This window comes from Seriola dumerili, unplaced genomic scaffold (assembly GCF_002260705.1).
Source record: "Seriola dumerili isolate Sdu_G_001 unplaced genomic scaffold, Sdu_1.0 BDQW01000073.1, whole genome shotgun sequence".
Taxonomy (NCBI): domain Eukaryota; kingdom Metazoa; phylum Chordata; class Actinopteri; order Carangiformes; family Carangidae; genus Seriola; species Seriola dumerili.
This window is the reverse complement of record NW_019174328.1, coordinates 1,467,269-1,491,370: the sequence shown is the minus strand read 5'-3', so window position 1 is coordinate 1,491,370 and position 24,102 is coordinate 1,467,269. Positions and strand designations below refer to the sequence as shown.

Sequence of the window (24,102 nt, the reverse complement as noted above, 5' to 3'; positions counted from 1 at the left end):
TTCTGCACAACACGGGCTTCATGAGTGATGATGTCACATCCCGCTGCTTTAGTAACTGTGATGTGATAGATGCTGAGAACACATCCTCTTGTCTATGCAGTGCTGGGTGATGACTGATGATGTCATAGCTTGCTAATGGCCTGTATTAATATCAACGGCAGGGCACCTCCATTAGTGTAATGGGGCTGATAATGATGATGATAGTTTCAACACGGAGCTGTCTGCAGCAGCAGCAGCAGCAGCCAGCTGTAAAAGATGATCCAGCAGCTCCGGTGGTCTTTATCCTATTCCCTGCAGGAAACACTTACCCATAACCCACCAGGGATGTACAGTGCAGCGATGTGACCTGCACACATACGGTGAACCAGTAAATTTAGAATTTACATCTGTTGATCTCCACAGGGAGTGAAAATACAGTTTGCAATGTAATGGAAGGATAGAAGCATCTAGCAGAATAAATGATTCAGTTTACTCGCTCTACTGACCTAAATATTTATCAACAAAACTAAAAACCAAAGCCCTGCTGCTGAACCCTAGATGCTGCCATGTCTATCACACTCCACAACACAGAGTTACTGGACTGAACTGGAAAATCTCTTGGTCAAGCCTTAGCATCAGCAGGGGCCCTGACCATATTCTGCCCCACTGAGCTCCCTTCCCTCATAATACATCCGTTACGTACAAATAACAAATTCAGCAATTTAACACAGGCATCTGTGGTGGTTGTTAAGGTAATCAGAGATCAAGTGTTTTTACCCAAAACACACATTTAAGCAAATATTACTGAGTAAATCTGTGATAATATAAGTGCTGATTCTCAGTATATTTAAATTCTCCATATATTGTACAATTGCTGTGACGCTATGCCTATGGGGCTGAGCCTGGAGAGAGAACATTATTCACATTTAGGACAGAAGACAAAGGTAGAAAAAAAACATGCTTCCTTTTTAACCTTAAGTTTGAATTTCCCTCTTAATATTATCCATTACAAGAATATTAAAGATGAAAATGAAGTCTTTAACCTTGTTAACATCTGTATTATGTTTTTTACAAGACATATGATGAGTGAAATAATCATCAACACCATGACTGAGTGTTTCCACCTTGAACTACAGTGAACCAATGACAGTCTAATAAAAAACAGATTCAAACAGCCAGGGTTTCCTACGTCACAAAACTAAGGAACCAATCCTGTCAACTTGTGGGGATGGGGGGCGGGGCTAAATAAACCTGAAACCTTGTCAGTACAGAGAGAGAGAGTTAGCATTAGCACAACCACTAACACTGTGTCAGCCACTTCCAGTTACAAGCTAACAACCAACATAAACAAATAAAAGATGCTAACTGCGCTAACCGTTCTGATCCGCCTGCTAGTCTCTGGTTCTGGTCTCAGCAGACTCCTCATCTGAGTCTGGGTCTGACTGAGGCTCAAACATGTGGCTGAGTCTCTCTGATGTTTCCTCCTCTGACCATCTTGATACTCTCTGCTCTTTCACCTGTCCACCTGGAGACAGCAGGGGGGGGGCGGGGCTCAAGGCCTGATCCACACTTCTCAATGAGGAAGTAAGAGGAGAAGAGCTTCAGACCCAGTTTTCCATTTTCACATTTATGAGGAAAAACCACATTAAACAAAATATTAATCACAGCAGAGGATTTTTTTTATCAGTTTAAAATGTGTCAAGAGAGGAAATTTAAAACTGTATAATAGGCTACTCCTAATACTACACAATCAATGAACTACTTGTGAATCTCCTTTCAGTGTAAACTGACAGCTTGATATAATGTAGGCACCTATTGCCCAACATCAACATCAGCAATGACCAAAATCCGATCATATTGTGATGAGGTGGATATGTCGGTCACTGCTGATCGGTTAGGACAAAATAATCCCTAACAGGAAATGATTAATGAACATGATGTCACACTAGATAATATCACGAAATAAATATTCAGTCTAATTATCAGGCTGTGACAGATAAACATCACCAACATCACCTACAACAGCAACTGAAGAATAAATTGAACAAAAAGAAGCCTGTAAATAAATTCCACCTGCAGACTCGCTTCTTGTTTGGGGTCGTGACACTTTTTAGCTCATGCATTCCTTTAAAAGGTAAAAACGTAATAGAATCCATTTCTCACAAAAAGTCCTTTAAGACGGCTCCGTGATGGCTGTCAAGAGGATGAGTGGCTTCATAAAACCTAGTGCCAACAGGGACTGTGGTAATTTGAGATGAGCTGCATCGATCTCAGCTGTCTAAGCACACAACTAGAATTGATAGTGCTATAACGTCATTTCTATCCAATTCAAGCTGTGTGTGTCTAAGTTTAGACCATGCCACCAGCTTAAAGGATGACTCATGCTGTCGATAGTGGGGAGAGATGCCCCATGTTGAGCTACTGCTGTGATAGTGGCAATTATTATGACTGCAGTTTAATATCTGGCCCAGTCACACACAAACACGCAAGTGCTAGATTAAGATTGATAAATCAGGCTTTTATTAAACCCTAGTCTGTGTCATTCACCTCCAATATGCAGGTCAGTGCAGTGTGAAGATATATTTATTATCTAACTGATCACTCCTGCCCTGCTTAGTCAAACAGCGGTGACTGTGAGAAAGATCACTTTAATTTTACAGAGGATACAAACCACATATTGCTTTTGTGTGATCTTTGACCCTTAAAACACAAACGTAAGGGCAAGAAATTGCACAGATATTGGGTGGAAAGTAAAGCTAAAGCACGAAAATATCTTTGAATTTAGATTTACACCGAGGCTTAAACCGGAAGTTGTTGGAAATCTTCTGCTTCATTTTCTGTTGCCATTTACTCCTCATATGTTCAGCTGGTCACAAAATGCTTACAAATAATAATCTAAAACATTTTCCCCTCTGCATGTTTTCTTTATAGTAAAAAGTAAAATTAAATCGACTCTCCACGTCAGCTATCTCCTGGAGCATTGCTAAGCTAATGTTAAGCAAGAAAGCTAACATTTCAAACGGCTCTAAGACTACATCCACGCTACTACGTTTTCGTTTTAAAATTAAAATGATCTCCATCCAGATGAGCGTTTTAGCTCCGTATCAGACACGATCTCCTTCCAGACTAACACACCTGAAAACATATGCGTGACCATTCATGTTCATGCATGCATGAGCCGGTGTGGCATGTAATTCACAACAGGTCCTCCAACCTAAACAACCATATAGGTCGTTTTTCAACCCTCTGATACGACCCATAGGAGTGTCTCCTGAAATATCGCCCAAAATATCTCCAAAATCTGCTGTGGATCCTGCGAGCGAAATGTGAGCTGCGACCAGACGTACAGACGTTAAAATGAGAGTTACATCTGTAACTAAGGTTCTATCAATTTTGAACAACCACCAAATTGAAGATGTAGGCATTAAAATGACTGAAAACAGCTAAAACACATTGTTGTAAAAGTCAGGGGGTGAGAGGGACACTGGGGCGGGTGAGATGGGGGGTGAGCAGTGATGTATGTCTGGGTTTGAATGCACTTTTTGAATCTGTAAAGGGGGCATGGTTAAACTCTAAAATATATAGAATTCTAAGTTACTCTTTAAACGCTGGAGCTTGAGGTTCAAATGAGTGATATTAGATTTCTATGATAGAAAAGGAGAAAGCTATAGACAAAAAATTTGCCATTGTTCATTGGACAATATTATTATTATTTTTTAAATGAAGATTGTGCTCACACTGATCCAGGTAAAAATGAAGTTCGTCTCAAGTGTGAAGAAAAAAATAGGAAAATCTAAATCTCTCTTGGCAATTTTGCAATTTTGAAACGGTCCCTTACTTCAGCTTAGAAATATCCCATATACTGTCAAGCTGCACAAGGTGCCAGACATCACAATCATGAGGTAAAAACAACACCTATGCAACATCAGACAAGCTTCATCCTGCACTACAGTTATCGAGGATGAGCCTCACTGAATATCCAGATATTGAACTTAAAGGCATAATGTATGTTTGGTGCTAAGGGACACCACATTTGTGTGAGTGCACACATGAACACAGACAATAAGAGAATCTACAAAATAGTGTCTTTATGAATCTGCTTATATAATTATATAATTAAATATATTAAATCATTTAACGTCAGAATGGTGTGTTTGTTTACATGTCTATGAGAAATGAATACTCTGCCTTATAAAGCTCAAATGGTAAACGTCCTTGACTTGAGCACGAAGCCGTAAGAAGCAAATGAGCTCCTTATTACATTGTCAAAAGGACCTTCAATCTGTTGCCATGGTGACAACGGCACCTGGTTACTGACCCGGGTGCAGTTGTTGGCCTTAGGCTCCAACTCGTTGACCTTGGTGATCTGCTTGAGGAAGTCGGACTCCTGCATCCCGGGCTGGGAGCCGCGCCGCTTGAACAGCGCCCGTGGGTTCGCCAGGATCACCTGGAGGTTCACTGCAAAACCTGAGGGAGAGACGAAGGGAGAGGAAGACGAGGAAGGGGTGAGAAGGTTAGGCAGCATGAATTAAAAGCACATTAATTGTCTATTATACTCCCAGCAGAAAATGATAGAGTACATTAGTGTATCTAATAACTGTGATATGGCTGATATGAAATTCATTTACCACAGGGGTCTGCCATTCTCCTGTGATAATTGTATAGATGATGAGAAGGAAAGCATTAGAAAGTCAGAGGGAAGACAAAATGTTCATGATTGCAGAGCGTGGTAGCACAGATGAAGATTAATGGCTGGTCTGCAACCAAATTTAATCGATCTGATTAGGAAAACTGGTAATTGGAAAAATCTGGCCCTCTCACAACCACACATATGCTTTAAGCTTAAAAGTAATTCTGATTGAAGGAGCTTTTTTCATAACGTCTATGGTTGCAATTAAGTTCATTTTATATACACTGATACACACATATATTTAGTGAGACAGGTGCGTGTGAGCAGGATGAGTAAATAAACTGAAGTTATATTTTGAGCCATACTGGCCGGCAGGGAGGGAATCAAACTAGCGACCAACTGCTAACAGCTCAATATGCTCATGAGGTGTGCGCCCTAACCGCTCGGCCATTGTGCCACCCTGTAGGTTTTTTATTTTAACACTTACACTCTTGCTGGCACCTGCCTCAATCCTCTGCCTGAGTTCTTGGTGGGGTCGTGGATGTGGATGCTAGGTAATAAGGTAAACTTTTGTATTTCTGCTACCAATCAAATAAAAGTATAGGCATGACCATTGGCCAACTGTCACTGTTTAATAAGTTTCATAAGGATTGGACATGACCAAGAAGAAAACAGTAGAAGGAAATAAATGAGCTTTTATTTTGAAAACTATGAATCTCCAAATTAGAAGTGCATCTTCGAAAAAACGGGGACAATTTGTGTCCTGCACACTGTCTGACTTACAGATACACAATTTATTTGTAATGTTTTGGTGTTAGACCTTCACCAAACCAAACAGTTTTCAACAATTAGTGGTCATCTTAAATAGGAGTGGCTGTAACCTGGCAACCAATCGCCTCATCCCACAAATAGAAATAGAAATAGAAGATAACAATAAATAGACATCAATTCACCAACAGTTCATGATCAAAAATATGTAATGAGTAGAAGATTGGAAACTCCAAATAGCGACTAATTGAATAGGTTAATAATAAAAAATAATAAAAAAAAAAGAAAAAAGAAATGCTTCAGGTGCATCAAAAACTTCAGAAATATTCATACAAAGGTCCATTCCCAGATGTTAAAGGTTACACATGTAGATTAGCCTGTAGGTATTAATATACATTATGAAAAGACCATATAAATATATTCGTAAACATCACAAGCAAATAAATAAATACAATCTCTCAACATAATACTATACATCTATCATGGAAGTAGGTCCTTATAGCATATGGAAAACATGTCAATCAAAAATACACTCCAGCCCTCTACAACACACGTCATAATAATATAATGCCCAAGATTCATGCAAGATCAGTGTTACATATAAAATCAGGATGCATGAGAAAAGGAGCCAGAAGGTAAATATGCATATTCATATTCATACATATCTGAACTGTCTGGAGCTGGATAATAACACCCTGAGATAAATCTTAGAAGAGGGGCATATTGTAAGGTCCAAAGAAAAACAGTTTACAGAAACATATATAGAAGATATTCAGTGTCAGGAATCACAGAAACATGTTAAGAAGAAGTTCATTATTTAAATCCCTCAGGAGCCAATGTTTGGACAGCATAGATCCAGTAAGCTTCATGTTGTTTGAGGAGTTTGACACGTTCCATATCATAGAAATGTAAGTAGGAGATATCCTGGTGAACGAAGCGATATATACACATAAAAAGAAATGCAACACTTTTTTTTCGTTCCCATTTTTCATGAGTTTAAATAAAAGATCTAAGACTTTTTACACATGTGTAGCCCCAAAATAGAACTGCACAGTTTTAAATGGCCTTTTATTGGGGCCAGCCACAGGCACATCTGTGCGTTAATCATCCTGTGTAATCAGCATCTTGATATACCACACCTGTCAGGTAGATGGATTATTGTGGCTCACTAACATGGATTTAAACACATTTGTGAACAAAACTTAAAATAAATAAACCCTCTATGAGTATAGAAAAAACTTTTATTTCAACAAAATGGGAATAAAAACATAAAATCAAAAGTGTTGAGTTTGTATTACTTATACTTATACTACTTATACTACAAATCAAAGGCACGGGCTGAAGCTAACCATCAGCAGCACCACTGTACTCAACCTTGTACCCGTCAACATGTGTGTGTGTGTGGAGAACACGTCATTCACACATCTGATGTGTTGTGCGACCCCGAGGCAAGAGGTCTGGACGTGACACACGATGCGTCTCTTTTACATCATCTTGCCTCCACCTCTGGCTTCTCCATCACTGACGGAAAACCTGCTCAGAGATGGAGATGAGGACTCACCCGGTAAAGAACAGCAGCACCATGGTTAGCTTGTAAATATATATTGTGTCTGAATGGTCACTCTGCCTGATGATGAGGCACTGGTCTCTGCAGTTTGTTCTGTGTTTGGTGTGATTGTTATTACCGCATTAAGTAATTTTGCATTTTTATTGACTGCTGCTCTTGAAATCCAGGATGGAAATCCTGTGTGGATCTGCGACTGCCTCGAGTTGTTTTCAAAACATAACATAAATTGACAATTGTCAAACCTTCTTTTAAAGCTGACAAATTCTGGTAATTGGTGTCAGCTTAATATGATTGACCTGTGTATTACATTTTTAGTTAGTAGCAGTTGTTTTTTTCATGATGCTACTCACAATTTGTATATCACTAGATAGCTGAGAGTTAAGACAGTTGCGTGAGCTGCTCTAATATTTATTTACGGTTATGTGTTAAGGGGTTACACTTCCCGCCGCTGTGTCAGCGCTGGAGAATCTTCTGGCTGCACCCATTATTATTCTGCTACTGGGGAGAAACGCTCTGTTTACATTTCTTTAAACCGATTGCAATTGTCTTGGTTGAACACAGAATGTGGCAACAGGGCCAAGGGAAAATAGCCTCAGAAGGAAACTTATTTCGGTGAAACACTTGCATGTGAGCAAACTGTCATTAAAATGACAAATTCCCTGCAAAGAAAACGCCACAAAAAAACAGCAAACACATATCAACCGTGTGATTGCATGATCTAGAGCTTGGTCGTAACTTGCCATTTTCATATCATTTTCAGTTGCTAGCTCGGAGGCTGCTGTTGTTTCCCTTAACGAAGGGAAGTTTGAAAATGGTAACATGTAGGGGAAGCGGAAAGGCAGGAGAACGCTGCCTGAAACAGACACCCAGTGGCAGGCTTAGAGCCACAGCCTTCATCCAGTGAGTCAGACGGCGCCATCGCTGACATGCACCTCCTCAGAAATGCAACCATATGTTGGGGCTACAGTGATGTCATGGAGACGCCATGAAGTTCAGAATGATTAGGCATGCACACATGCAATACATCCATATTCTCACAATCACAATATTAACATTTTTAGCGGAGAAAAATTTTACATGGTGGCTATCTTGGTTTAGCTTGTTAGCATGTTGCTAATAAGAACCAAACACAAGATACAGCTGAGGTTGATGGAAATGAAACCAAAGCATCGGCCAGTTTGAAATTTTGACCTTTAAGTTGATGATGGCACTAGATGAAAATTTAGCTTATCACAAATTCATCACAATTCATCACAAGGCAAACACAAATATAACATTTCATGGCAGTTTCATCCAATATTTCAGTCTGAACCAAAGTGGTGGACTGACTAACCAACATTGCCTGGAGGTATATTGCCAGTGCGGCTGTACACATACACATCTTATCCTCTGTATTTCCCTTTAAAACCACACACTGCAGCTTGAGGACTCCCCCACTGGGCTGAAAAGAGATCCCATCAGCACCTTCTCCCCTTCACTCTGCCTGCTGAATAACTCTCTCAGCCTTCCTGCTGAGTTAGTACACAGGAATAGGAACAGAGGAGGAGACCTACATTCACATGAATTTAAGTGGAAGTTAATTACCTGGGAGACAAAGTTTGTAAAGTATGTAAAGTGGAATGTATTAATATTTCTGAGCCATACAATATGAAAACTCATTCAGTCAATGTGAAAAATAAAATCTAAGAAAACCAGATGTTATTACAAGAAGTGACTGGTGTCTTAAAATTGATCCATCATTCTGTCTGCATTTCCTTGCTCACTAGATTAAGGATCAAGTAGAGTGTAGCTATTGTTAAGTGGCTCGTGTTCTGTATTACTCTCACATCAGTGGCTTAGCTGAGATGGCTGGGCCAGCTGAGCTCAAGTTTCATGAGCTAACATACAACAACAAGCCTAGGTGAAGGTCTTGATCTGTTTGCTTATCTCCTTCTCTTTGTGCTCACATATACAGTATTTCAATACAGGCAATAAATCTGTTCTCATTTACATGTTTTTCTGTTTCTGTTTTGTGAATGAAATAGTGACTAAAACGCAGCCCATTAAGACTACATGTTAACCAGTAGTCACTTCCAAGCTGCTTCTAAAATCCTGATTTTATAACCATTTTATAACCAGCCTGACAAAATCACCAAACACAGAAGATAAAGACAACGGCTTTGCAGCTATATCTATTTAGAAAATGCTTGTAAAACACTCAAACAGAAAGTTGGAATCTCATTCACGTCACATGCTGTGGAGCCAATTGAATGAGAGGCATAGAGAAGCCCGCTAATGTCGTGCTTGTGGGGCTTTACCAGAGACGATAGTGTAACGTCATCACTCAGTCAGTCAGGGACATTTGTGTGTTAATAAGGTTGTCCCTATATCCTCAGGCAATAAATGCAATGTAGCTTTGTATTCATGAGCTTTGTTGCTGTTAGCTAGAGGAGAAGATCAATACTGCTCTCGTGTCTGTGTGTCAAGTATGGATGTGGAGCCAAGAGGCGATTAGCCTAGCATAGCATACAAACAGAAAGCAGGGGGAAAAAGCCAGCCTGGCTCTGCCCAAAGTTCAAACATCCACCTGCAAACACCTCTAAAGATTCACTCATACACTCTCTATCTTGTTTTGTCTAAACCATACACAAACACTAATGTAAAAGCCGCAATTGTGGTTTTAGATGTTGTCCTCTCTTACTTGGTGGATGGATCACCTGTTGTTCACCTAGAAAAAGATCATTTTTACATTATTGTCTAAACAAATGAGTGCAAACTAACCAGGCCAACTGTTTCCCCGTCTCCAGTCTTTATGGTAATCGCCAATCGCCTCCAGGCTCCAGCAATGTACTTAATGCACAGATATGAGATTGGTTTTGATCTTCATCTCACTCTCAGTAAATATGATGGGACGTGCAATTTCCATAACTATTCCTTTAAACCTGAAAAATAAGTGAGAGCACTTGCATTATAAATGTTGCTGTTTGGCCAACTCTAAAGTCTCAGATCTATGCTTTTACCTTATACAAGCATAATGTAAGTTGATCAAAAAAAAAAAAATTTAATCTAAGTGACTCAGCGTTCTTATCTCAATTATATTTCAAGTCTCTGCAAGTTAATATATACACAACCTGAAATCAACAGCTAGGAAAACCACACTGAGAAAGTTAAACCCTATGGTGTAATTTAAAATGTGTGTAATTTGTAGTAAATGGGCTAAAACATTGGTATAGTCTTTAAATGTCCAATCAAAACAATTCAAATGAAACAGCAGGTGTAGTTGTGTTTTAAGCAGAACAACTATTTCTCTGAGGGATGCTGAAGTTTCCAGTTTTCAGCATGACAGGAGGATATTTTCAGAAACTGCTGTGATGCTCCGTGCTCAAGGTCTCGCCATAATTACTGAATATTTATTTATGCAAATTGTTAGTGGGTGGCATGCCTTGGCAATCAGTGCATTAGTGTGGGAATTCACCCCTAGTAATTCACTATTCTGGCCTCCTCTCTCCCCCCTCCTTGCCTGAACAGCATTTTCTAGGATGCAGCTCTCCAGACAGCCGTCCTCTGAGTAATGTGAAACTTTCGTTCAGCCCGTGGTCACGATCATCACAGATACTGTGTACAGGTTTGGTCCTGTATAGACAGTTAACCTTACTAGACAAGCAGCAGACTACACACAGACACATCAGCAACACACACTCGATGCACAATATCCATTCAGGCTACTCTGTGTGTTCAGACTGATGTCGATCGAGTCGTCTGATCGATCGCTCGACTCGATGTGACTAGCTAGTAGCACTAGCTGATCGCACGACATTACATTGTGTTTGTGCGTGAGTGATAAGTGCTGTGTGGGAGACTCTAGCTGTGTTGATGAGATGGGTGATAGTGTCCACACACACAGAGTAGCTGAAGATATGCACATGGGTTCAGCTTATCACTCTTCTATAGGTTTAACTTTGCTGGATTTTGAGGTCAGGACAACTGTCACATGCACTAGCTAATACATACAGACACAAGGGTGAGGCTGAGAGGCATTTTGAAGATTCATTCAGAACTAATGTTTATAGATTGTACTTTTATACGTATATTTAAATTGAACAATTTTCCATGGCATTTTAGGGTAAAAATATCCTTTAGTCAAAGGCCATAAGAAAGTTTTTACCACTTATACTTACACAAACCTACACACTGACCCTGCTATAATACCTATACAGTGGTTAGGTTAGACTGCTATCAGGTGTATCACTGTTCTGTGTGTGATACTGCAGGCTAATCATGAAGATAAATGCAGCTCAGGTGGAGCAGACAGATATAAGAGCAATTACAAGACAGACATCTCCCACCCTGTAGCCAGCCTCTGTGATATGGAGATCACAGCTCCCCTCAGCCATGTTTGCCCAAGAGGCTAGCGTCCAGACTCCGCACTAACTTTGTCCCACTTTATCCCTGACCCGCTCTAGCTGACCCATATGACTGTATGTATCTGTTGAATGCTACGTTACCCTTTGTGGAGACAAAATATTTCCCTGTAGTTCATCAGTATGTATAGGACCTGAACATCAACAAGTGAAAGTGGATGTTTAACTTGATCTCTGTGCCTTGATTTTTTTCTGTACCAATCATTAGAGCTTATTGTATAATTATAGCCTGTTCCAGGGGCCTATAACAATTTTGGGAACTTGGGAACATATGTTTGATAGGAGGAACCATAGTCAACAGCCCAATCCCAATGTCCCCACTCATGGACTCGCAGACTTGGGCGTGTTCCCAGGAAGTCCATGAGGTCTTCAGGCTGTCCCACTGTAAAGCCATCAAGTCTATGAGGGCTCTCTCACAGACATTTTTGGTCCTTTATACGCAGTCCCTATAAGCCCACATTTCTGTACACTTTGTCTGAGGGAATTACCCATAGTGTTGTGACATTAAACCCTGGGTTACTGTGGTTACCAAGGGAAGCCCAGAAGTGCAGAAAGACAGATAGATAGATAGATAGATAGATAGATAGATAGATAGATAGATAGATAGATATACTTTATTATTCCGCTAGGGGAAATTGATGTGTTCATTAGGTCATTGTTGATAATAATAATAATAATAATAAAAACAGTTAATAATAAATAAACAATAATAATTAGATTAGTCCACATCCTTTGGCTGAGGTGTTGTATAGCCTGATTGCAGTGGGAATAAAGGATCTCCTGAACCTCTCTGTTCTGCAGCGCGGTAAACAACAGAAAAAGAATAAGGTAGAGTTGAACGGTTAACGAAAGGAACGAACTCAAGCGTTAACATTACAAGGAAAAAGAAGTTTACATGTGTGTATGAACACAGACACTCAGTGGTTATTCAGAGCCAGAACTGTGTAGTTATCAGTCCTCTGATGACATGATGATAAATTATAAATCTGCTTTCATCAGATCTGATCCAGCATTACTATTTTGTTTACGAACAGGAAGCAAAGGGAGAAAATAAAAAATGTAAAATCAAAAGTCCCAAACCCAGATGTAACATGTTTTTGTGTTGTCAAGGTAACGAGATGTGACAAAGTGCTGACCCATTCCATTCCCTCTTTGCCATTTTGACCCCCTGCAGCCTCTCACACTCAACCACTTACCAGGTGATTTACCAGGTGACATTGGGATTAGGCCTAAATGTTGTTCCTGGTGCTCCGGGGTCTTACCTGCTGAATCCAAATGTGTGGTCTTAACTGCACTTAAAGGGCAGGGTCACATTTTTTCAAGTCTGTGCTGAAACAATAGTCAGCTACAAACATGGACATTGAGACAGTAACCTATGCTAAATGTAAGTTTATCTAAATATTCTGTGAGACTTCAGCAGTTTGAGTTACACTGTCTTTACTATAAAATTGCTCAATGTGTTTCCATGCTGAGCTGCAGTGAGATGATAGCAACAAAAACAGGGAGTAACGTTGGAAGATAAAGAGTGCTCAAGCCTAACATTAACTTTAGATACATTTTGAAATATATTTATGCACAAAATGAGAACTGTGGATTTTGTCCCTTATCACTTTCACTGCAAACGCATTAAGAAAACATCTTTTAATGACCAGTTTGAAGGATCACAGGGGCCAGAACAGGAAGACTAAGTAAAACCTGTTTTATTGTTCATTTTGGTACCTGACAATTGTTTTAAGACAGACCTGAAACCAGACCTGGTTTTTGTCTATTTTGTTTGCCTCAGTTGGAGGGTTAATGTGAACACAATTCTTATGTGAAAATTTCCTACGCAGAATTTGCCAGTATTGTTATCAGCCGTTCAGAAAAATACTTTGAAATTAGTTACAGTGTCAGGAAATTCAATTCATCTCCATGGAAACACATGAGGTTTAAGTACTGTCTAACTAAACATTTTATTCCCTATAGCAGACCTGCACCCTGGCACAGTGAAATTGAAAGTGGTCAGATCACTGTAAGAATGACAATGGGCTCAATCTGCAAGCCCATCTGGATTCAGCCACTTTTCTATGGCCAAGGAACAATTGGGGAAGAGTTAGCATCACTGATCCAATCTGTGTACGGCTTCAGTCACATGGTGAGACATTTTTATTTTTACTGCTGTTAAAAACAAAGTTTTTGGTTGGACATGGTTGGAACTTGCAGAAGGTGCTTACAGTAGGTTAAATCCTATAGCTTCTCAGTAACTGGAAGTATTTGGTCAAAATGAGGCATTAGTGGCCTAATGATGGTGATGTAATGTGGAGTTGCGCTTTAACATTGTTGGATTCACAATGGACACCTGAAGTCTCCAGCCTCAAGCAGAGACGAGGAGCAGGCTACAGAGCTCTGGTTCTTTCTGACTGTCTTCAGCCCTGAACGACTCTGACTTAAGTGACATCAGTTGAGGCTCCCTCTGCACCTGTACATACCACTTTATACAAGTTTTTTTTCACACATGCAGTAGAACTGTCCAACACCTGGAAACAGACTGTGAAACTTTCCTGTTGATCAGCACTTTGATCCACATGGGAAATGATCAATAAAAGTTCTGAGCTCCAGGAGGTGAACCCTTTTAACGTGAATGACCATGCAACACCCTGCATTATAATACTGTTTAACTATATTACATCTGTCAAAAGTCTCAATCAAACATAGAACAATGAAGAGAAGACAGATGGGGGAGAAAAGAGGATTAAAAAAATAAGTGAAATGTGATACAGCAGCTCCTGCTTTATTGATTTACCATATTGTATTGTGACCTGAAGCTTTGAGCCTGAGGGAACCACACTGATCATCCTGTTGTCTACCAGGTTTACATGCGAGCATGCGGCTGATTTTTATTTTTGTTTCCTCCCTTTATTCAGCCTCTGTCCTTTGTCTCTGTTCCTGCCTGTGGTTCATTTTCAATTCAGAGGCTGATGTGAAATACAAAAGGGTTTAGCTCCAGGGCAAAAGCAGATCAGCACCCACAATGCTGTGACATTAAAATCATAAGCCAGATCATAAAAGTAAATTAACTCTTTAGATGACCCCCATCATCAGTTCATATAACACAGCAGTGACTCCACTCAGATCCACTGCAGGAAACTTGTATATCTGCTCATCTAAAAACAGACAGCCCTGTTTTAATCGTGCAACAACACGAGTGCAAAGTGGTCAGTCGTAGACTGTGACAGCTTCTTCAGGAACACCTGATAGTTTGGTTCATGTTGGAGGGTGATTAATAAATACCCTTTAGCGAGAGCCAGATGTGGGGGGCTTGAGTCACATGACTTGGCTTAAATCAGACTTGAGACATGCTTGATGAACACTGGTAAAAGACTGAACTTGAACCTGGTATTCATGGCTTGAGACTTGACTTAGACTTGAGACAGATGACTTGAATGGACTTGACTTTTTTAATTAAACGTTTGCACTTTTTTAGATATTGCTAGATAAATTACATGTTGTTTTTGAAACATGATTGGGTGATTTCTAGTTCAATGCCCGACAACCAGTTCTCATAGGAAGGTGCTAAATCCAAAAATACTAACATTTGGATTGCAGCAGGAAAGAGGACATACAAATGGAACAGTAATTGGTCTGCACTTATATGCTCTTTTCTAGTCTTATTGACCACTCAAAGCTTTGAAATACGTACCACATTCACCCATTCACTAACATATCTCATGGAAAAGCCATCATGTTGTTTGATTATAGAGCAGGTCTAGGTTCTATATTAATACTGTGAAAGTATCGAAGCGCTCAGTCCACAGAGAAATGCACACAGCCTGTATTCAGAAACTGAGCCTTAAAACCAGCCGTCAAAACTTTGTGATGTCACAACAAAGCAGTCACTGCTCTCAGCCATGCCTCAAGCCCCGCCCACCTGGACCCACCATCCAACCTTGCAGGATTTGGTTTCTCTGAGGGTTTACCTGAAATCTGCTATATTTTTTATTGGATCACTCAGAAAACAGCCAGCCAATCAGAAGAGAGGTTCGGAGCCTCCTCTCTTCTGATTGGCTCACTGACCTGTTGTTACAAGAGCTCCAGAGATAAGCCTGAGAGAGGAGATATAAAACTGCATTGAGATGGTTTTTGGTTCTTAAAACAAAAAAATATCTTCTTATGGATCAACACTTCAAATAAAACATGGAAATGTGTAAAATATGGGACCTTTAAGACTTGAGACTGGCTTTTGACTAGCCCCAACCTCTGTCAGTCACACTGGTGTTGTCTCTGCTCTGAAACAGCTGGGCCAGTCAGAGTGAAGCATGACGACAACAGCTCAACAAAGTGCAGGTTTTTCTTTGTACAATGATGACAGACAATTAAAAAATGTTGATGAAGTTGTCGACATGTACGCATCAGACTGACGCTGTTTCATTTTTATCCTACTGTATCTCACCTCATAAATTGTGCCACATTTGCTAAAAAAAGAAGAGAAAGGGGGAAGTGACTCATGGGACTGATGAACCACTGTATTCCAACATCTACCTCACAAACAGGCAGAATGCCAAGTTGTGGTGTGTGTGGTTATTTTGGCATCATTTGCAGTCAGGGCAAACACAGTGGACAGCCGTGTGTAATGGGGCCACACTCTAAAATCTGAGGCGGCAGATTTATCAACATGTGTCCTGCTGCCTTCAGATGCTGCAGGGATTTAATGAACCGAAGGAGAAGATTTTCATACAGTGTAAAGCAGCTGTGGACAACAGATACTGTAAGATCCACTCGAATTTACTGACATTCCTGCTTTATCCACATTAAACCTTAACACTCCCTCTTTGTCTTTCAGCTGACTGGGCCTTCTCCTTGGTGAGTGTTAAGGTTCATTCTTGAACTTGGAAGCAGGAGTTGGACAGAAATTACTTTTTATGGTTTACTGTACCACCTTCTGTTATCAGTGTGGTGGTTCTGAACCTTCTCCATGAAAACTGGGTGATCTGTTGACTAAGACCAAACCATGTGAATTCAAGCTTTGGAACAAATGTAATAAGAATATATATGATATACAGGGTTGGACAGTAACAAAGTACATTTACTTGAGTACTATACTGTACTTTACTTGGGTGTTATTTTTTTGGAAACTTATGACTTTTGACTCCATTAGATTTCTATGAATTACTCTTACTTTGAAGCAGAGCTTTTAGAATTTTATTTTATTTTGAAAAATGTGACAGACCATACACTGTGTTCCTCACAGGAGAAAACCAATCACCGCCAACTCCTCCACTGTCAGTCATGTTTGAACCTGTCAGTGTCCTAACGATGGCAACATTAGATAAAGATGAGGCAGAAGATTCTTCACCAGAGTCTGATCTGAAGTCTGTGTTTGAAGGTTTACAAATAAAGAAGGATTCATTTAGTTTTAAATGTTTGCTGTGTTTACCACGACCAAAATTCATTATTAACTAAAAAATTTGCCTCTTTACCTCTGATGATATATGACAGTGGTTCTTTTTCTCCTTCACATCACACAAATATATCTGTTACATCCATATGAACAGTTTTTGCTGTATCTGCATACACCAATCCTGATCTCTGCATCCTCACTGTTACATGCCCATCAGATGTTGTACATCTGCCTTGGGGGGTGGGGTGGGGTGGGGATGGGGGGGACTCAAGGACAATCTATGCCAACCTTGCTAAAAATTTGCTCCAGATCATCACATGAGCAGAGCCAAACCGCCAAATTAAAAGCTTATTAACAGCTAAAACCCGACAGAATCTGAATGTGATCTGCAACATTCAGCCTCTTGCTGTTAAATTTACATTTCCCCCACAAATATTTTTATTCAGCTGCTTCTGTGCAGCTCAGCTCTCATAACAATATTCCAGTGCAGGAGGAAATGCTCTCAGCTTTGTCTTTAACCACTCCTGCACACTGCCTCTATCCTCCCTCTCTGCTCCTCTCATCTCACCATCTCAGGAGCCGGGTGTAAACACTCGGGTTGCTGGAGGTTAAACACTTTCGTGTCCCCATCTCAGGGAACACTCCCAAGGCACAAGTACCACTTCAACGACCATACAACCCATCAGTGTTGGTGGGTCTGCGAGTGCAAGCACCTTGTGTTTTTTGTGTTTGCTATGTGTGCACATACACTCAGTTGCCCTGTAATGGTGCGTGTGTGTGTGTGTGTGTGTCTGTGTCCTGAAACATGTGTCTTGTCTTCTCAATATCAGTTCAAGTGCTGGCAGGTGTGTGTGTCTGTGTGTGTGTGTGTCTGTGTGTGTGTGTGTGCAAATGTGCATAATTACAGACACACACACACTAAGGTGAATAGTACTCCACACAATCATTGTCCCGGCTCCTTTGTGTCTGGCTAAATGAGACAGAGCAGTAGATGGGAGGCTTTAGTGGTCTGCTAACAATACAGCGCTGTATAACACAATACTATTAGGACACGCACTAGCACTCACTCAGCAGCTCTGCAGACACACTATTGTAAATCCTATGAATAATAATTTAAGAATGAATAAAGTTTGGGGTGTTCGCTCGGTGCAGCCATTGTTGTTCCTGAAGAATATAAAGCAAAAAATAAAAAATAAAAAAAATGCTTCGTAAAACAGCCACTGCTGTAAATCTTAGAGTTGCGAATTGACAGTGTAATTATATAGAGCAGTGTAAAAGTAAGGCTGATAATTACAGTGTGTGTGTGTGTGTGTGTGTGTGTGTGTGTGTGTGTGTGTGTGTGAGAGAGAGATTAGGTGGAACAAGATGCGGTGAGGGTGGGGGGTGGTGGTGGTGGGGTGATCCTGGCTGTGGTAGAACAGGAGAAAGGTGGAGGAGAGAGACAGAGAAGCTCGCTCTTGTAATTGTGGTTTAATTAACATTAATCCTGAGGGCAGACCTGTGTGTGTGTGTGTGTGTGTGTGGTGTGTGTGTGTGTGTGTGTGTGTGTGTGTGTGTGTGTGAGTGTATGTGTGTGTGTGTGTGTGTGTATGTGCTTGTGTGTGTGTAAGAGAGAGAGAGTGTGAGTGTGTGTGTGCTCTGCTGCAGTGCCCTCAGCTGTGTCCACATATGTGTTTGGGATGATATAAGCAGGCGATCCTCTGCTAAGCTAACACCTGTACATTTAATATTATTTAACTCCTGCAGATTCTAAACACAGCGTGCGTGTGGGTGTGTGTGTGTGTGTGTGTGTGTGTGGGTGTGTGTGTGTGTGTGTGTGTGTGTGTGGGTGTGTGTAATGAGCAGTGACTGACAGGCTGTTATTATTTGGTCAGTGTGATGAATTATTTTCTCAGAGGTCAGAGGGAAGTTAAGTGCTGATTGGAGTTTTACACAGGAGATATGAAGATGTAAATAGATTTATGGAGATGTTTGCTGAGTCTTTACTCGCCATTAGGATGATAATGACTACAAGACAAACCTGGATGTACTGTTTTCATCTAAAAACTCATTAACTCAATCAGTTACGGCGGACTGTCCCTCCATGCAGTTTTGTTTCCTTAATGCCCAGTAGGAAAGGACAGGTTCTCCATTTGAATTTTAAGAAAGTCGGCAAAAGAAAGTCAGTGTGTGTTTCCATTAACAAAGTGATGCAATCAATGGAGACAACAAACTAAATGACAAAAACAGGTCGTTTGTCACTTTTGTCTGAGATAGCCCATTAGAGCTTTGTCTGATTCAGTGCTCCAGTCATCAGGGTGACGTTTGCTTGTTTGTCAGTGTCTCCTAAAATACAATAGACCTTTCTTTCTGCTCCGCCGCCGAGAAAAGTTCAACATTCAGGGACATACACTCATTTTTTTAAAAAGCCTTTTAGAAAGCCTCTAGTTTGTTGTGTTCAAGTGTTGTGGTAGTTTGAAAATTAATTTCTGATTTCTTAGATAGATACTTTATTGTGTCCAGTAGCTCATCAGTAATAATAATACTAATAATAGTTAATAATAAATAATAAACAATAATAGGTAAATTAGTCCATGATCCACTTCCTGTGGCTGAGGTGTTGTATAGCGTGATGGCAGTGAGAACAAAGGATCTCCTGAACCTCTCTGTTCTGCAGCACAGTGAGATGAGACGTTTGCTGCAGCTGTAGCTGCTTCTCTGTCCTGCCAGAATGTTGACCAGTCCAGTTTACTGTCCAGGTCCACACCTAGGTACTTATAAGTGTGCACCACCTCAATGTCCTTCGCTCGAATGTTGACTGATGATTCGAGATTGAGGGAGGTGATTAGCTTAGCTTAAACCCGTATCAAAGCAGTACTGTAAAAGTGACCGTTTGTGCCTTTAAAGCGTGGTGCTGTTACTATTTCTTTAGCTGCTCATCCACCTGCCCAGTACTGCATCTGGCTTTTGTTCTCTAGTCTGTACAACTAGTTCCAGCACGTAAACTCCACCACAAATGAAACAAATGAGATGAACTATTATTGAATTATTGAGCTTTAGATGTATAAACAAGTGTATTTTTTCACTTTGGAAAGAGCTAGGCCAGCTCATTCCCCCTGCTTCCAGTATCTATGCTAAGCTAAGCTAACCTTGTCCTGACTCCAGTTCCATTGTTATCCTACCAACATGAAAAAACAATTGATCTTTAGTTCTTTAGTTCTTTCTTAAAGTGTTGAACTGCTCCTTTAAGACTTGGTTAAGTTTAATGGCAAGAAGCCAGTGTTAGCAGGTGGAAGAAGACAGGATGCAACTAGCAGTCCCCATTGTCAACGTCGGACACTCTCTAGGCCCAACCATCAACTGTGGTGGCACTATGACAACTTCAAAATACTTCTGCTTTCTGCTTGAGTGGGTAGTAATTATTTTCACTGTAACAAGAGGTGCATTTTATGTGTCTGTCACAAAAACCAGTACTGTCATCTTTCTGCTGAGGACCGTCTCAACAGAGTATCTGTATCTCTGACATATTATGGAATATGGATCTTATTGCTGCTTCTCAACTAATCTGGAATTTAGATTAAATTGTTTCCTCTGTCCACATGCAGCATCTGGATCTGGTTTTGGTTCTTAAAACCACAAATGTATCTTCTTATACAACAGTTAGTTCCAACCAAATAATTTGATTGGATGAGAGTCATTCCATGAGTGCTGAGTGCTGAGTGCTGATATAAAGTACAACAGCACTGGGACTTTTAACCACACGTAACCTCCGCTTCACAGGTGTTCTATTAACCATTCATTAGCGTTACATTGACGGCCGTTATCTATCTTAGATTGTAACAAACTTTGCAAAGATAAAAATATTTCCAGAAATAACATTTGAATTAAATGATGTGTGGTCATCAGAGGAGGATGAAGGGAAGACGCCTGGATACTTCAGCACACACCTGAGGTAACGTGTAGACAGAGTAGAAAACTAGTGTGCACTGTGCAGGTCAGGAAAATGTTAATGTCTTACTTAGCAACAGTCCAGTACCAGTGCAGTTGTGGAACTCTTTGTGTTGGGTTAACCAAATAAATGATAAAATAAACAAACAAATCATAATCTGTTGTTGCTTATTTAAATAATATGGCGCTCAGAAAACACTCAAGGTCATGGCTGTGATTCGGTCATAGGTACAAGGCCACAGGCCGAGTACCGAAGACAAGTCGTACTGATATTCAGGACATCACTCCCTCTCCTGTGATATTACTTAATTATAGATCAACACTTCAAATAGAACACTGGAAAAATGTAAAATATTGACCATTAACTAACATGTTTACGTTTTTAGCATCTGATATTTCCATTTACATTGCCAATTCAAAATGTGCATGAGACATAGAATGGAATTACATTAGTGATAAGTGGCATAATGTGCTTTCCAAGTGAATTTGAGGAAAGGCTGCAAAAAATAAGCAGGTGTAAAAATGATTCTTGATTTGGACAAATGCTCCAGTCACACACTACAGAAGAATTTGGGATTCCAGAGATTTTGAAAGTAGATAAACTGAAACTCTTGTAAATCTGAGCTGTAACACTGTGACACAAACCCTCTGGTTATTTTTGAAAGAAAGTGAAATCAACACAGATGGTTAAAACCACTAATAAAAGAGATTTTAGAAATTATTTAAAAGATGATACAGTGTCTAAGCAACTTAATACAGATAAAGTCACTGTTATATGTTATAGTATTATATGTTATATGTACTCTTCACTTTAAACCGGTGAGTATCCTGATGCCATAGACTTTTCACTCCTCTGGGTTCCTGTTCCGTTTCCATCCAGTCTGTCGCTTCTCAGAGTGGTTTTATTCAACAAGACTCTGCAGTCCTGCTTTGTGATTTATCTCAGGAATAAACAATCGAGCAAAGTAGCACAGGAGCTCCTGCGTGGAGGAGTAACAGTCAGAACATTAAATTGGAAAGATCAGATCTCATTTAATGGCAAATTAATCCATGAAAAAACAGAAGCTGCCTGATCTCTGCAGGTGAAGTCATAGAAAGAAAGAGCTCTGCTTATAGTTTTCTGTTTGTTCTCCGCTCTGATGAACGCCAGCAGGCCACAACAGTCTGGTTTACTTTAACTGTTGTGTAATCAATGAACTGATCAAAAGAAAAAAAATCATTAAATGTTCCCACAACAGCTAATAATAAAAAGAGGAACCAAAATTTTACTTTCACCCCCATTTCCTAAACAGTGAAAAGTCTGCACTAAACCCAAAGAACCACAAACATCGTCTACTGTCTTTTATCTGCAAATGTAACATGTTCCCTGTTCAACTCGGTCAACATACAGATTTTTGAAACAGCCTTGTTCAAAGAGTAACAAGGGGATGTCTTGCAGTGCAAAAAATACATTTTAAGTATTACATTCCAGTACGAGTAATCTATTAAGTCTTAGGCTACATCCACACAAATACGTTTTCATTTTAAAATGAAAACCATCTCTGTCCAGGAGACTGTTTTGGTCTGTATCAGAAATAATCTCTGCCCATACTAACACACCTGAAAACACAGGACACCTGACCATTAACGTAAACTGGGTATACTGACTACACGTACTGGTGTAAAGAGGAAGCAAATTTTCTACTCTGCAGTTGGTTAAATACTACGACTGAGGAACAGCAAAGACAGTTGTAGAGTTAAAATGCAGAATTTAACTGAACAGCTGCTAGCAAAGACAACAAGGTCAGTAACGCTTATACTTTGTTATCCATGTTGCTTTCACCACTGATCGCCATGACTGATAAAACCCAATCAGGAGGTGAGCATCGTCGTTTCCAAAGGTCTCCGTTTCTGCCCGTCCAGACTACAAAGCAGCCCCGGAGTTTATAAACCACAATGGATCCCGCAGCGTTTCCAAAAGTCTTTTCGTCACTCGAAAACTGGAGTAGTGTGGGCACCAGGAGTAAACATAGCAACAGTGAGGCATTTTAATGCGTTTTTCGTTGTGAAAGAAGCAATAAAATCTGCTGGTTAAGTGAAGTAATTTCAGTTTCTTCCAATACAACTCAAATATCTGATTGTGCTTGATTCAAGATTTGATCAAGCAAAGTTATGTCGTTTTCAGCTTATTTTAACAGTGATATAAAATGTGGTTCAGGATCCATAGAGCAGAATGGTCACTGAGATATTAAGACCTTTAGTCAAGAGATGGATCCTACATTTCCCATGAGGCAACAGTTTTTCATTAGATCCTAGTTCAAAGGGATTTCATCCAAATCGGAGCAAGTATCTGCTCATTAATTTTCATGGAGATCTGCGCATTAGACTATGAATAATCATGTAAAACTGATACTTTGTCATGGGTGTGGTGGTACATGGAGTGGTCCATCCTCTGCGGAGCATGAATGAGCTCAGTCAGAACATAAAGCATTAGTTATGTTTGTAATGCCATCCTTGTTTTGATTTGTGTCGCAGTAACCTCTCTACTTTAGTAAATCTGTGAACTGCTCCTTACCTGCCATGTCAGTGGCGAAGGGTCTGTCCGGTCTCCAGCCGGTGTACCAGCCCACAACTTTACCCCCAGACACCAAGGGGCGCTCATACGCTCGGCCACCCACGAATCCCACAGGCCAAACTGACACACCTCGAGTGCTGCGCATCTGCAAATAAAAGAAGGAGAAAAAAATGTGGTTCAGATATGACATACGAAACTGCAACCACCAGAGCTGATTTACAGTACAAGTTTCAAACTTAAAGATGGCGGATAGATTCACATGAAACAGCCACATTAAATAAAAAGCTAAGACAGGTTAGAGAAATGAATTTGCTTGTTTTTGGTGTAAACATCCAGCAATGGGGAACAGTCTCCTGTGTGATGAACTGAAACCTGACAAAAGCCATTTGACAGTTGTGTTATTTTAAAACAGCAGGAGTCAGAGCTGCTCCCACATCGTCCTCTGTGTGTGTTGGTGTAGTAATGACAGCAATCTAAGGCCACGCTGCTCGCTGCGCCACATTCAATTCTCCTGTCAATGAGGATGCCAAGCGAAACAGATGTGATGACTGAGCCTGCGAGGAGACATCCCCCCTGAGAGGGTGCAGTAAAGGTGAAGACCCCAGAAAGTCAGTGACCAGGCTTGTGACACTGATTCTCAAATGAATGACTTGTGTGTCAGTTTGCATGTGTGATTTAGAGGATCTCTCATTTCACCTGAAATCTCTAGTTTCACCTGAAGTGTGGGTGAGAGTAGCATGCAGAGAGTCTGTGGCTAACTGAATACAGCACTAAATGAAACTGTGCGGCACGATGCTGCCTTACATTTTCACAGTGAATGAATTTGCACATAGCCAGAAGCAGTGCAACGGGAAATAAGACAGCGAGAGAGCAAGATAAAAGACAGAGAGGGGGGGGGGG

The 24,102-nt window shown here is 40.3% G+C and overlaps 1 protein-coding gene across 1 annotated transcript in view; it reads right to left on the bottom strand.

The window, feature by feature from the left end:
- Window positions 1-24,102, bottom strand: part of b3gat2 (beta-1,3-glucuronyltransferase 2) — a 61,044-nt gene that overhangs the window by 7,305 nt on the left and 29,637 nt on the right. The window contains exons 2-3 of the mRNA XM_022743680.1: window positions 23,203-23,347; window positions 4,298-4,446 (exon numbers count right to left, since the gene is read on the bottom strand). Of these exons, the coding sequence (XP_022599401.1) occupies window positions 4,298-4,446; window positions 23,203-23,347 (294 nt within the window). The remainder of the gene's footprint in view (window positions 1-4,297; window positions 4,447-23,202; window positions 23,348-24,102) is intronic.